This window comes from Haplochromis burtoni, unplaced genomic scaffold (assembly GCF_018398535.1).
Source record: "Haplochromis burtoni strain Fernald_Lab_line unplaced genomic scaffold, NCSU_Asbu1 Contig_154, whole genome shotgun sequence".
In the NCBI taxonomy this organism is placed as follows: domain Eukaryota; kingdom Metazoa; phylum Chordata; class Actinopteri; order Cichliformes; family Cichlidae; genus Haplochromis; species Haplochromis burtoni.
Genome location: NW_024582515.1, coordinates 864,466 through 879,306, shown reverse-complemented (window position 1 = coordinate 879,306; position 14,841 = coordinate 864,466). Strand labels below are relative to the sequence as shown.

Genomic DNA, 14,841 nt, shown 5'->3' with positions numbered 1-14,841 from the left:
CTCATAATGTGTTGCTTCCTGGCAGGCTGCGCCAAATGCCAGCTGAGCTGCTGGAGTTTCCATGTAGGGCACTAAAAGTCAAAGTCGCTGGCTTCAAAGCTCCGAGTGTCACAAGGGAGGAAAATGTGCTGCCCTACAGCCCCAAATGGAGCATGAAGGCTGCAATGGAAATGATCGACCTGTTACACAAAAACATCACAGCCTCTGTTGTGGTATGAAACACACACAACATAACTGTTTTTAAAACTTAAGAAATTACATTCAAAAGACATAAGTTTCATTTATTAAAGAAATGTCATTAAAAATGTGCCATGATAGGTTTTTGGAAACAGTACTAAACTAAACTAGCTGTGTTATCTTTAACTGTGAGCTCTAAGATAACACAACAAACATGATAAATGTCGTTGCTGAAAATGTTTTCTCAGCAGATGGAAACCTGCTTTCCTTAAGTCAGTTTTTACTAGCAGTCCTATTTACTGCCTTCATGGCCCTTTTATTCTGTGTGGCACTTCTGATTTTTTTGTAAATACAAATTTTTCATACGTTTATATATAAAGGTCAAGAGCAAATGTAATATCAGTAATTCACTTTTCATACAGAAGAAAACAAACATATGGTGATCATAGTTATTCTCTGCCAAGCCCTGGAGTTATATGTAACAAAACAGGTTAATGATTCAGTCAAAGAGGCTGTGAAAATACTGCCTCGTCTTCAAGGACATCAAGCTGCAGTTTTGTTCTGAATGCACAAATCCTCACAGTATTTTGTTTACCACTGTAGAATAGGGCTAGCTCCCATCATGTTGATATGGTGCCAAATGTGTTGAAGGTTTCCAGCATCTTAATGAATCTTTACCATAACTTTTGACTTAAGGGATCCACCAACGGGCACTGCCATTGTGTAACTAATAAATAATAAATGTGTATGTAAACAAGACTACCTAATAACTTCAAATCAGGCAGAATAAGTCCTGTGTTGCACTCTTTATACAAATCTTTGGTCTTACAGCCTGAGAATTTTTTTGTTTGCTTCCAGTCAGTATCTCACTGTCCTCCTCGGTTTAGGCTCAAGAACCAGAGCTCACAGTGCTGCTGTACAGCGAGGATGGAGAGTTGGTCCATCTGCCTCTGGTGACCAAAGGACTGGCAGAACTTGAGTAAAGTGGAAAGACACCCTCCAAACACTGTTCAGGTAAGTTTTTAGCATTTTATTTCAAGCACCAAAATTTCTTTAGAAAGAATGCTTTCTGAAATGTCTGCATCTGTATGATTCGAGTTGTCCACAGTCATTCTTAACTTTACCAAAGAGAGTGAGTAGCATCCAGGACACAGTTAAATACAGACCCCATTAGACTGTGGCTGATGAACCAATGCTGTTTAAATGTGTTGTGGAGATTTGTGATTCAACGTTTTGTTGTGGCTCTAAAGTCAAACAGGATCCGATACTAAATGTTGCAAAGAAATAAAAGTAACCAGCAGAATCTTTTGAACTGTATATTTAAGTGACTTAATAGTAGCTTGCTATTAATAAACAGAACAGCAAGCTAATAATAAATTTATTATCTTTTTCAGGCTTCCTGGCTCAGTTTGTTTTCAGTTCAGGTTTCGTGTTCTTCTGGTTTTCTTTGTGTTCCTAGTTTTTATATAGTACAGAAATGTTCTATTTATTTTCATTGTTCCTGTACAGCAGAGATTAAAGCTGTTCATGTAGCACTTTGTTTTCTTTTACTGTGTGAAGGTGCTAAGTAAAATATTCCCATTTTCACTGACCTCTGCAGTGTGTTTTTACTAAGGTGCAATGAAAAGGACGATGTGATACAGTCTCTACAAACACTCAAAGATGTAAAAAAAATAACTTTTTTTTTAAAAAAAAATGTATTTTACAAAAAAATATGTACAGCCAGCTAGGGAAATAAATATGCATTTAACATTTTTACAAATAAAAATAGTTGCAAACACGAGAAAACTACAAATGTTCATCCACAGCAGACGAAAGCAGGTCGTGGTTTGGATATTAAGCAGGAATATCCTGGGACAAACAGACAGGCTGTCTTGCAAGACAAAACTAGGATAGTAGGAGAAAGTTTAACCCTCTGGGCTCTATCGTGGCCATTCTTGGCCTGTTGAAACCTGTTATAATAACATTTGATTCCTTGTTATTGACAGTACTAAATCATGCAATTTAGATAAAATTGCTTTCATTCTAAACTCAACAAATGAATTGTAGTTTTTAATGTTTTTTACCAAATTACATAATTTACCAATTTTTGGCCAAACAAGCAATTTCATGCAATATTCCTAGTTTCCAATAGGGGTGTTTGATGGCTTACCGCACTCCCAATGGACCAAAATAATGACACAATTTTGACGTATGTTTGATCTCAAGGATCTAACAGTTTGTGCTGCAATGTCATGCACAAACACAAACATGTATTTGCAAGAGACTGGAATAAATGATGACACATCACATATTAAATAGGCTGCAGTGAATTTCTGTTGATGCAGGCTATTGAGCTTTGAAGCACATGCTGAAAGCACTTTTACTTCTGGAGATCCTTTTACCTGCTGTGCACCCTTACAAACCTGCACGGGAGGTGAAGGTGTGAGGATTGGAGGATTATAGATGAAGTGGAGATGTGAGCCTGCACCAGAATAAAGCAATACGTAGCATGTTGGATGACAACACTGGAAGTTCTCAGGAAGTAAAAAAGGGAAAAGAGTTCAGACTCCAACTGACAGAGGAGCTCAAAGGACAACGTCTTTACTATGGTCACCTTGGCAGAGGAACTCCTCAGATGAAAACTGGCACAGGGGAAACAACCTAGAGCTACCTCCCCGGCTCCTCCAGTTGCAACAAAGGAAGATTTTTTTTATTGTTCGTCTGTGGCGTCACCAAACCTACCACAGCAATATCCCACATAGAATCGGAGGAATGTGTGTCTTTTGAGCACAATCCATAATAATCAATGTTAATGTAAATCAATTACATTTCCCAGACTCTACTATTAATAATACAAGAAGTTCCAGTAGCACTGCAAATATATGAAATTATGAGTTCTGAGGTTGTCTTCCAACAAGTGCATTGTACAAACAAACTGGTGTTTAACGGGTTAAAAATGTAAAAAGTAATGACTGTTTAATATTTATGGAAAGAACTAATGTTAGTTCAAAACTTTATGCAGAAAAAATTGCAAACAAAAAACCCCCATAAAAATAATAAAAATTACAGACCTAATCTGTTGGTGAACACTTTTGGCCATGAACAAGCTGACTGGGTGGTTACTTTGAACAAACCCAGAGGGTTAAGTCAAAACATTGTTGGACTGAATTATTAAAAAGTGTCCCAGATTTTTGTGCAAAAGAAGGTCCTGTTAGGAATCATTGTGAATCTAAGACTGAGGTGTATTGTGTTGCATTCCTTTTGTCTCCTCTATAACGCCAAGTCTACTCAGTGTGTTAAACCGGCATTTATTTATTGGTCTGTTTTTCATTTTTACACCCATGGGTAGTGCTTGTTGAGCCTGTGCCACTGCCAGTTGTGCTTTAGTGGGTGGGCTTAAAACCACTGGCACAAAAGTGTGTCACATAACTCTATTTGCTACATATAGACAGAAGTATTTAAAAACAACAAGCTGATTTGTGAATCTCAGAAGCAAGGAGTGTCAACCCAAGAATATCAAAGCAGGTTGAACTGTTGATTATGTCACATCGTTAAAACAAAATGTCTAAAGCTCACCTGTATCTGTTATCACATGTGAAGAAAATAAATAAAGACAAAGCACCAAATTCTCCAGACATCCTTCTCTGATGTCCTGGATTTTTTCACAGTTTGAACAATAGCTGCAATAATAAAAATGCTTCAAGTTTCAGTCACTGAGATTCACCACCTTTCTACACCTTGGTATCCAGGATGACGTTTCCATCTTTGTCTTTGATCCTGAGCCGCCCGGTGGGGTAGCGGGTTTCTTGCCTCCCATCTGCGTAGACGGTCTTCACTGTGCCATCTGGATACTCTCGCCTCTTGTACTCTGCTGTGTGGATCTCCTTCTGGCCTGTGTTAAAAAGGATCTCTTTGGTGCCGTCCCTGAGAGAAACGGCATGTATAGATGCCTAGTTAGTCTTGAGTGGTGGTAATACTCAATTTCTTTAACCATTAGTCAGTTGTTTGATGTATTAACACATAATAGACTGAAAATTGTAGCACCACCTGTTATCATCACTCTTTTATGAAGTATTTGCTATTTCCTTCTCCAAGATTCACGATATCTGACTTTCCCATATGATGGAAAAATTAGTCTTATTTTCTGCTAGCTGTCTTTTTTTTTTGTTTTTTTTTCCTTGTCATTTTAAATATACCACTCATGGGGCCCAGTGCAGAAGTGGAAAGGGGTACGGAAGTCCTACAAAAATTAAGTTATGAGTACATGTCTGGTAAGGGATATCGTGCAAAAAAAACATTTTGTTATAAAGGTAGTAAGGGAAATTGATTAAAGGTAAATAAGGTAAATATAAGGTCGACTTACGAGTTAACCTGGATGATGGTCCCGTCTGTCAGTACGCTCTCCTCCCTGCCATCAGGGAAAAGGTTCTTTACTGTCTGGTCTGGGAAGGTGATTTCCTTACGGCCGTCGGGAAAATGCTTTTCTGAAGCAGGAATAAAAATTAATGTAGAATATGAGTTGGTACACATGTCCGAAGTTCCTTTGCTACACTTACCTCGTGGACTTTTACTTTAAGTACTGTTGTGTTAAAATTACTTTATTTTATCCTTCTTCTTACAGTAAAGTGAATATCTTTTTGAACTGGAAAACCTTTAAGAACGCACTGCATGTTTTCCTGTAAATTTATAGACCAATTAATAAAAATAATCAGTCTTTAATATATTAAAGAGCTGTTATGATGAATTACTCTAAAATGGCCTCATATTTTAATTGCAGTACTGTAGTACTAACAATTTTTTTTTTGATGGGACAGAAAAGCCAATTTGCTTCCAACAGTGCATTTCAAGATTGCTACTTTGGAGAACTCATGATGCAGTAAACCAGGTGTGGGGAACTCCAGGCCTCAAGGGCCGTGTCCTGCAGGTTTTTGATGTGTCCTTGATCCAACACAGCTGATTCAAATGGTTAAATGACCTCTTCAACATGTCCTGAAGTTCTCCAGAGGCCTGGTAATGAACTAATCATTTGATTCAGGTGTGTTGACCCAGGGTGAGATCTAAAACCTGCAGGACACCGGCCCTTGAGGCCTAGAGTTCCCCACCCAACCAATTTCTGACGCAGATCTTGTTTATCACTCCTGTTATATCATTTTAGAATTACTCTGCACTCAGATGAGATGGGAATATTACCTCACTAATGCAAAAAGCCCAGCAGCTTTTGTCACCTGGCAATTTCACTGCTTCATCATCTGCTCTCACCTGTTTGGTTGTTGGCGAAGTGCAGCACCTCCATGCCATCTGGGTAGGTGATGTGGGTTGTCTGGGTTTCAGCATAGTAGTAGACCTGAGCACAAGGGGCAGCACCATTAGTTATCAACAGGTAAGATAAAGAGAAGAACCATGCAAAGGTCTGTGTAGCTCTTTCTCTGGTTCTGTGATTCAGGAAGGCTAACGGATTCAAAAGGCCTCCCCGGTCTGTCTGCCTGCATCACTTTGTTTGTCCTGATCTCGTTTATTTCTCAATTTTGAATCTGTCAGATGTTTTCATATCTTCACGTTGATTCCCTCTGAACAGCTGTTCTACTCAATACGTTAGAATGAGTCTGCTAGACACCCCCTCCCTAAGGCTACGTTCACACTGAAAAATCAGATTTGATCAAAAAAAAATCGGATTTGAGCATTAAGACCTGCAGTGTGAACACCTGACAGAGCCACCCATCCCCTCCTTCCTCACATCCTGCCTTTAAGTAGGAGGAAACAGTCCAACATTTCTCCTCACACACAGCACATGTCCAGGAGACCAGCGTACATGTATTTACTGAAAATATGAGTATAAAGCAACGCAAGCATCTCACCACTCTTTGGTCGGCCGTGACTTGTTTAGTATCTCCGTTGAAGAAGATGACCTTGACCGTCAGTCCGTCTGCTGAAACCTCCTTCCTGGTCCCGTTGGGGTAAACTATGAGACGATCACCGCTGACCAAAACCTTCTCTAACTGGAAACATCAGGACAGCTCCATCAACAGCCTCTACTGAATATCAACAATAAAAGCTAATGCTAATGTAAGTTTGAGGTTAGTCCACAATGACTCAATTACTCACACTTAGTAGTGCAACCTTCCTGTTTAAATAACTCACTGTTGAAAACAGGGCCAAACTCAGCTGTATGTAACTGCTGCTACCACGATTATAAAGCAGACGCACTTCTTTAGAAAGCAAAATCAATTCTTCAGCACATCTCTTGTCTGGTGGCTCACATTAGTATTTAATATCAGGATGATTGTACATCTTATTTTCTCACCTTGCCATCAGGATGTGTGATAACCTCCCTGGTTGATTCGGTCTCTTCAGCCTTACTTAGCTCAAGTTCATTTGTCGGAGAATCAGTGTTCTGCAATACGAAGATTTTAAACATGAGGTCTGTGACAGAGCAGCACGTACAGACAAGCTTGTTTTGTTTGTTTGTTTTTTAAACAAGACTTTAATTGTTCTGTCCCTGATGCAGAATCAGACTAATAAACATCTGACCTTTCAAATGTATCTTAAATTTGTGCCATAAATGTTGCCTCTTCTTCTATCTGGATGTCAGTAGGTGTTTTGCATCATTTACAGGAAACACTGCAGTGTGTGTATGACACTGATGATGCTCTTACTGGAGAGCAGTTGTATAAGTGTTCTTGGTTTGGTGGTTTCTCCTGGCTGCCGGCAGGTGCTGACCTCTCCTCTGACTTCCTGCTGGCTACGGAGGTGGAAGAGGAGCCTGGCCCTGCTGGCTTCCTCAGGCTGCTCTTTATTCCTGCAGAGAATAAAAATATGGACAATAAAGACTCGACCATTCGTGCTTTTCAAGGTGTTTATGAGAATCATTAATGATGATCATTGACAGAAACTCTGAGCCAATCCCAGGCTTTTTTGGATGATTAAAATCTATTAATATGGGAAAATTAGCTATTTACAAACCCAGCAGACACAAACATCAATGATTTGGAGTCTGTTTGTGTCCACCTGGCAAATTTAGGTCTAATCACTCTATTAATCCTGTTCTAGTCTCAACTTGAAACAGACAAATCTCTCAATGTACACATGCCAAATACTCCAATATGTCCACCAGTTACTACGTGCACTGGGTCTTTAGGCCTGCTGTAGCTCAAACTGACATTATAAAAGCTAATAGAGTTAACCACACTACTTATGCTGAGCTGAAAGATGAAAAACGGTGAGGTTTGTTTGTTTTTTGGCTCAGAGTTGCTAAAGATGACTTATCGCCAGACAACCTCAGCTTCCAAAGTTTTTCTTGAAATGGCTTTGGACACTTATTTGTACAGTTATTTTGAAAGATTAAAAAAACCCTTCCATGGAAACTCTTGACTGTACCTGCAGCACCCTGACTGCCGTCTCTGGAGTTCCCTCTAGTGGCTGGAGCAGAGCTGACATGTGGAGGGCTGCTGTCACTCCCTCTGGAGTCGAGAGGACTCTGGAAACAAAGTGTGATTTGCAGTTACTCAGCAATGTCGAAATTGGAGTAGAATAATTAGAGTTCCTGCACAGCTAAAGCTCTGAAGACTGCCAAAGCACTGATGATAGTAAAAAACAATATGAAGTGTTGTGGGGCTATAACTTCTCCCATGTTTTCCTCTGCATGTTGATATAAGGTATTTATTTCAGAACACGGGATCATAATTTTTAGATAACAATAACAGACTTTATAAATGAGCTTACAGCAAATTTAACTCCTTTGGTCACAGGTGGCGTATTGTTCTCAAACATTCTGGGACTTTCCTTCTCAGCAGCGGCAGGGTTTTTCTTCCAGGCACTCAGACGGAGCTTCTCTAGCACGTGGATCTTCAATTCAAAGACAAACAGGAAGACGCAGGGTTCAGTTTTCAGCCTTCACCCACTCTTTACAATCCAGATAAAAGGTGCATTTTAAAGCTACGCATGTGTAACCAGAGAAAACGTTAGGGGGGGTCAGGCACCTCGTCACGCAGTGAACTGTTCTCTTGTCTGAGGGAGTCGATCTGTTGGCGCAGGCGGCTTTGTGTGGAGGACCAGCGACTCTCCCTTCTCTTCATCTCCTCCTGCAGGGAGCTCAGCTGCTGCTTCAACTCCTGATGTGAGAAGCAAAGGGAGAATAAAGGCAGACACATAAATATCTTCTTCTCAAAACCTTTTTTTAAGCATTAACACCATCACCAAACAATAAGATTTGATATCCTTTATTTAATTATGTTTGAATTTAATTGCTCCACAGTCATGTTTTGATTACTCCTGTATTGCTTATTTACACATTGAGCACATATTCATGTGGTTCTTTTGCGCGTCATGTCCACGCTCACCTGGATCTCTTCTCGTTCCTTCTTATCAGGAATAGCTCTGGCCGCTGACACGTGCTTCTCAAACAATTTGCGCTCCTTCTGCAGCTTCCTCGTCTCCTCTTTCTTGTACTCCTCAAACTTGGCCATCTCCTCTGCTCTCATCTGCTCAAACTCCAAGCGCTCTGACCTACAGCACAAACAGCAAAGTACAAACGTGCATTACATGAGGAAGGAGAGGAATAACACATTTTATGAAATTATTTCTCCCAAAAGAAAACAGAGCTGGATTTAACACTGAAGAGGTTACTTCCAAATACCAGATGCAGTGTCTTTATATTTTTATTAAGTTTTTACACTTGCATACACTCCTTACTGAATTGCTTATGCAAAGAAGACCATATCACCTGAGAGTTTCCTGTTTTTTCTCGTTCTCCTGTCTGAGTTTGGTGAGCGCAACGTTCTCCTTCCTAAATCTCTCAATCTCAATCTCCAGCTCAGCCAGTCTCTCCCTGAGCTGTCTCGACTGGATCTGCTGGCCTGAGGGCAACAACATGCATACACAACTGATAAATAATAAAACCACACACTGAGGAATGTGTGGTTTTTAACTGGCTTTACTATCAATTTTTCATTTAATAAACACATGAACTCATGTAGCTGCAGGGTTATAACACAAAATCAGAGTTGCTGATATTTTGTACTGTATTAAGTTTATTAACATTCAATCAACATTAATTCTACTAATGCAATAATAAACAAAGAAAGTTTTTGTCTAACCTGTGTCCTCCTCTGGCTTTTTGGACTCAACAGAAGCAGCTGGAGGAAGAGGGAGTGGTGCACTCTGGGCTTTTGGCTTCAGGGAGGGGAATAACTTTGTCATGAGCTGGGAGGCCGGAGGATGATCAGGCTCCAGACTGACTGAACCGATACCTGTGGCCTTCCCCAGCTCCACACCTTTGCTCACAGCCACTTTCCTCAACAAAGTTTTCTGTGGGGGAGAAATTTCTCTGGCTGTCGGCTTGGAAATCGGACTGAGCTCTTTGCTTTCATCGGCTGTGCCGATGGCAGTGTCCTCCAGGTCGTTCCATGTGTCGTCGTCATCAAACACGACTCTCCCCTGCTTGCCGTCTTTGCCCTCTATCAGAGTGGAGTCCTCGCTATTGCTGTGGACACTCTTACTCTCCACATCATTCTCTTCAGCCACATCTGAAGATGAGTCCCTGAAACTATCCTCATCTTCATACGACCGCTTGTCATATGGTGGGTTAATAGGTGCAGGGAAGCAGAGAGAACTTTTGACCACTTTGTCATCTCCACATTCAGAGCGGCTGCAGGGTGTCGTGTCAGAGATGTCATGTTTGTCCTCTCTCTCAATGTCCTGTGTCTCCTTAATGCTCTCTTTGTTCTCTAGTATATTATTTCTTGTCTTTACAAATGCTTCTGAGTTCAAAGAGTTGCTTTCACATGCTAAGCCACCTGTGTTCCCAACACTATTGCACCTCTGAAATGCACCTTTAGGAGATGATTTAATGGGAGTTGAAGAGAGGCGTCGCTGGTGGAGCCCCTTTACAGTCTGCAGCTGTCGTTGTTGATCCATCTGAAGAACCTGCAAGCAATGAGCAGAGTATTCGTTTTTTGGGGAGAGAGGGGTTATTGTCTACATAACACACGGCTAACAGTAAAGTCCAGGAGAAAGGCAACCCAATCTGGTAATTTCTTTAGAAATTCAATAGTAGATTTTAACCACTTAAAGGCAGCAGAAATACTGAATCCCAACAACCAGAAACAACACAAACAAGGAAACAGAGACGCTATCAACACAAACAACTGTGTGACAAAAAATTGTAACACTAGGCATCGAAACCTTTGAGCATTTGAAGTGCTGAATTAAAGCGTGATGAGTTTGAGAGTGAAATAGAGCACCTTCATGACAAAGGAGGAGTTAGATGAGAAGGACAGCTCTTCAGCTGCTTGCTCCAGCAGCTCAAACTCTCCCAGCTCCATGCTCTCCAGCTGTCGGTCACACTCCCATCGCTGGAGCTTCTTCTGAAAAGACAACTCAAAGGAATCCTGTATAACTGGGTCTCCTCCTTTAGAAACCCCTCCTGCTTCTGCTGATTCCACTTTTGAACCACAGCTTTTTTCATTTTCAGCCGTCCCTGCCTGTCCTAACTTCCCGCCCTGTTTGGTTGTAGGACATGGCTGAATGTTGAGACACGGGACTTTCACGGCCTGAACCGGCAGAACTTTCCTCAGCTGATGTTTGGCTGGTCTGCCACCTGGATCAGTTTGGACAGACTCTGGTCCTGTTGTGTTCTGCCTCTGATGACTACCTAAAACCTTTGTCCGTGCTACTTTAGTCACTGCTCGCGTATCGTGAGGAGGTGAGCTGAGTCCCTTCAACCGGTTCTCCTTGTTGAGTGTAGCAGTTTTACGCTGGACAGGAAGCCGTGGGGCACTGTTTGCGGCTCCTTTCTGAATATATGCGGGCTCCGAGTTGCTGCGAGAGATTACTCTGGCTTGAGGCGGTGGTGGTCTGGAGTCCTTCTTTACATCCGTTTTTTGGAACATAGCTTTCCGATTATTTGTAAATCTCGAAAGGCCCTCTCCTCGCTTCAAAAAGGCTCTCTTAGGAAGGGCTTGCGCAGCGTTGGCTCCATCTTGACTCTGTTCAAGGAATAGGACAAGATTTGAATTCAATGTAAATTGGAATCTTTTAGTTTTTCCAGTTAAATAGAGTATTTTATTGCAAAATACAGACAGGCTCCATTTGTGCAGACATTACATTCCTATATCAGGTTGTCACCTGCAGAATGCAAAACTCAAATGAATGGTTCATTATTGATACTTTTCAGCACTCGTGACACATCCTCTGACCTGTTGTTGCTGGGCAGACTTTAGCCTCTGCTCCTCCAGCTTCAGCTGCTCCTCCAGCAGCTCTTCAAATGTCTGCTTTTGACCACCAATACCTGGCCTTATAGGTCTGAGGAGGGAAACAAAACCCTACTCAAACACAGATCTGTCGAGACAGTCTGATGTTAATACTACATAAACACAAGACTACGTAATATTTACCTGTCATGAAAGATTTTGTCTTCTGTTCTGCTGTCATCTTCAGTCCTTGCCACAGCATTATGTTGCATCAACATGTCGTCTTCCTCAGAAAAACAGCTCGCATTGACACTGTGCTCCTCCTCATCCTCTCTGGAGTCCAGTGAACCTAAAAAAACAAAGCGGTTAACCATGAAAACATGTGGACCATGTGATGAAAGACACGGCAGTTCTATAGAAAACAAATACCAAGAAACTGTGCAAGTGTCTTACTCTAAACCAGGGATGTCAAACTTGTTTTACATCATAGGAGACATACAGCCCGCTTTGATCTTAAGTAAACTGAAAGAGTGAAACTATATGACAGATATTTAAAATTAAAGAAAATATTTTGGAGATTTATAGCCCAGACTATCCTGTAGTAATAAAATATCATGTCTAATTTATTCTTTACTGTGGACCACCTGCAAAAAAAACCAAAAAAAAAACGCATTTCTATGGTAGATAGTGTCATTTAATTGTTTATCTATTAGTTACCAACTTTTGTGGTGGTGGTAACTTTCTATGTACTCCTTCACATTTCACACATGTGAAGCTGTGCAGTGGGCCGGTTTGGAGTCTTTGGTCAGTCGATTCTGGACCCTGGGCCTTACATTTGAAACTTACATTTAAAATAAATATATCTTACCCTCTTCCTCATGGTCACCCTCCTCAGATGCTTGACCTTTGGGTAGCTGCTCGTGTCTGACAACTAGTGAAAGTTGCTGTTCTGGTTGACGGCCGATCGTAGAGCCCTGTGGGACTCTATGGTGATTTGTATCAGGACTGTATGAGCGCTGTGTGTAACATGACCTGTGGAGCGTGTCCTCAACCCACTCTGGTCCGGACATTTCTGAACTCTCTGTAAGATGGGTTATCATCACTTCAGTTTATAAAGCAGGATAAATACATGCACACCACATTCACCCTGAACGCAAAATGATCACTTTGCAGTTGTTCGTGTAATTTCACTCTCTGACCTCCTGTGCAGTGCTCGGATCCATTCAGAGTTCCCAGTAACTTCTGCTGCTCTTCCTGGAGATGAAGCAGCTCCTCCAGCTGATGAGCTTTTAGCTGCTCCTGCATGTGCTGCTGCCATTTCTTTAACTGCACATACATATTACATTCAATTCTAATTAGATATGGTGTAGCTAATATATATGGTATATATGGTAAATGGCCTGTATTTGTATAGCACTATACTTAGTCCCTAAGTACCCCAAAGCGCTTTATACTACATTCAGTCATCCACACATTCACACACTGGTGATGGCAAGCTACATTGTAGCCACAGCTGCCCCGGGGCGCACTGACAGAGGCGAGGCTGCCGAACACTGGCACCACCGGGCCCTCTGACCACCACCAGTAGGCAACGGGTGAAGTGTCTCGCCCAAGGACACAACGACCGAGACTGTTGGAGCCGGGGCTCGAACCGCCAACCTTCCGATTACCAGACGAACTGCCAACTCGATCGCCACGATATATGGTATCTGTGTTTTTCAGATGGTTTAAGCTACATTTAACATAGATGTTTCTGAGTAGTTTCAGCTCAGTGTCAATTCACACATGCGCTGCACATACTGCCAGTTGACATATAGTCTAAGTGTTTAATTGCATCTGTGTCCCAGCCAACATAATTGCCTTAGGGAAAATTCTATTAATAGCAGAGAAACGTAAAGGAGTGTGTGTGATGGAGGTGCATTAAGTATACAGGAAGCAGTGATGTAATCAACAATGAAGTCCACGCAGGGCCCAAAATTTGCATATATTAGGAGATCTGTGGGATTAAAGTGTCCAAATGTTTTTACATTATTAATAAATGAATTACAGGTTCATTTTTTTCTGCTTTGTCTCACCCCTGTATCAGTAAACCAGTAAAACTAAAGATCCTCCCAGTATCTGTGTCATTTATGTTAGGTATTGAAAGTCCATCTCCTCAGATGCACAGCAGCAGGGCGAGTCACATATGCCAAATTTTATACTTTTAACAACTTGATTGTGTCAAGTTACAGGACAAAACAGCTTCTGAAAAGCACCGATGTCCTTACCTGTTCAAGCTTCATCATAAGGGGCAGATCCTGTGATTTGCTTGCCATCTCGTCCAAAGTGTCCAGCTGTCCATCTGCAATTCTCGTTGGAACAGAGTTTAGACCGTTCACCGGCCTGTCAGACTCAGTCATCTCTCCTCCTGCTGCCCGTCTAAATGCATCCACACCCAGGCAGCTGCTGTCTGTAGAAGCGGGCAACGGGGCAAAATCGGAAGCGAAGGAATCGTCTGGCAACATGGGCGAAGATCCCACGGCAGAGGTGTGCCCCAAGGGTCCAGCCAAATCCGGAGAGGGACTGAGGATCACTCCGGCTCTGGTGCTACTTGGCATCCACCGGGCCAAGAAGTCTGCCTGGGAGTACTGAAGGCCAGCTGGAGATGACATGATGGCCGCGATGTGGCAAGCAGGATAGTCTAATCCGGGATCTAAGCGAAAGATTATGGTGACAGGTTAAGGGTTAATCACGCCACGAATAAACACCATCCAACACCCTATAGCTGACGCCCAGGTCCAATAAAACCATATATAGAGACGTTATATATATAAAAAAGACATTGCCTTTTTAATACGAGATTGGTTTCCGTTCTGGTTGCTACATAGAAGCCGTATAGTCAGTTCCAGATATTTGGTTACGAACAATCATCTTAACACTGTCTATTAAAAAAACATAGGAGAGAATGGTGGCATTTATGACATGTGGCTCACGTGGAATGTGGAAGTGCTCTTTTCATTTTTGTCAAATGTCGCTTTATTTAAAAGGCTTGGCTTCCTAGTCCACACTGTCCCGTTATTAGCAGGCTGCATTTTATTTATTTCATAAAACCTTTTCCCGGATGTTACACCGTAGTGACGACACTACAACATTACCAAGCATCACAAAACACATCGACATTACCTGTTACTCAGGAGAAAAGCAGGTTTACTGTGATGAAATCGGGCGTTATACAAAGGCAACAAACAAAAAATTCGAAGCCTGCCGCCATATCAAAACAAAGCCCGCGAGACCAAAAAAACCCAACGATGAAGTTGTTGTTGCATTGTGGGTAACGTAGTCTTACATCACGCTAGTACTAACTGTTTTTAATGTCTTTTTATTTCATAGAAATGATAAATAATGCTTTTTATATACAAAACATACGTTTTTTTAAACTGAAAAGCAGCTTCTGCATACATGTAAAAAAAAATCTTTTTACGGAACAGGTTTACGGAAGTTCTCGGAACTAGCTTAT

At 41.5% G+C, this 14,841-nt stretch overlaps 2 protein-coding genes across 3 annotated transcripts in view; one reads left to right on the top strand and one right to left on the bottom strand.

The window, feature by feature from the left end:
* The window catches only part of rnf17 (ring finger protein 17), a 34,334-nt gene extending 31,363 nt beyond the window's left edge, over positions 1-2,971 (top strand). Inside the window, exons 36-38 of the mRNA XM_005932543.3 lie at positions 26-212; positions 1,065-1,191; positions 1,572-2,971. Of these exons, the coding sequence (XP_005932605.1) occupies positions 26-212; positions 1,065-1,160 (283 nt within the window). The 3' untranslated portion in view covers positions 1,161-1,191; positions 1,572-2,971. The remainder of the gene's footprint in view (positions 1-25; positions 213-1,064; positions 1,192-1,571) is intronic.
* A 480-nt stretch (positions 2,972-3,451) lies between these two features.
* On the bottom strand, positions 3,452-14,683 carry cenpj (centromere protein J). Of its 2 annotated transcripts, none has more exons than XM_005932542.3 (19): positions 14,508-14,683; positions 13,613-14,037; positions 12,545-12,671; positions 12,214-12,426; positions 11,550-11,694; positions 11,352-11,457; positions 10,398-11,141; positions 9,252-10,080; positions 8,879-9,011; positions 8,496-8,661; positions 8,136-8,267; positions 7,879-8,001; positions 7,534-7,633; positions 6,813-6,955; positions 6,461-6,550; positions 6,015-6,155; positions 5,419-5,503; positions 4,523-4,643; positions 3,452-4,083 (listed from the first exon to the last, which is right to left on the bottom strand). In XM_005932542.3, the coding sequence occupies exons 2-19, from the start codon at positions 13,994-13,996 to the stop codon at positions 3,891-3,893; spliced, it is 3,975 nt and encodes a 1,324-aa protein (XP_005932604.1). In that variant the 5' UTR covers positions 13,997-14,037; positions 14,508-14,683; the 3' UTR covers positions 3,452-3,890. The 2 variants fall into 2 exon arrangements, with proteins under 2 accessions (XP_005932604.1, XP_042080816.1); XM_042224882.1 differs by lacking the exon at positions 14,508-14,683 and adding an exon at positions 14,318-14,462.
* Positions 14,684-14,841: the final 158 nt, after the last annotated feature.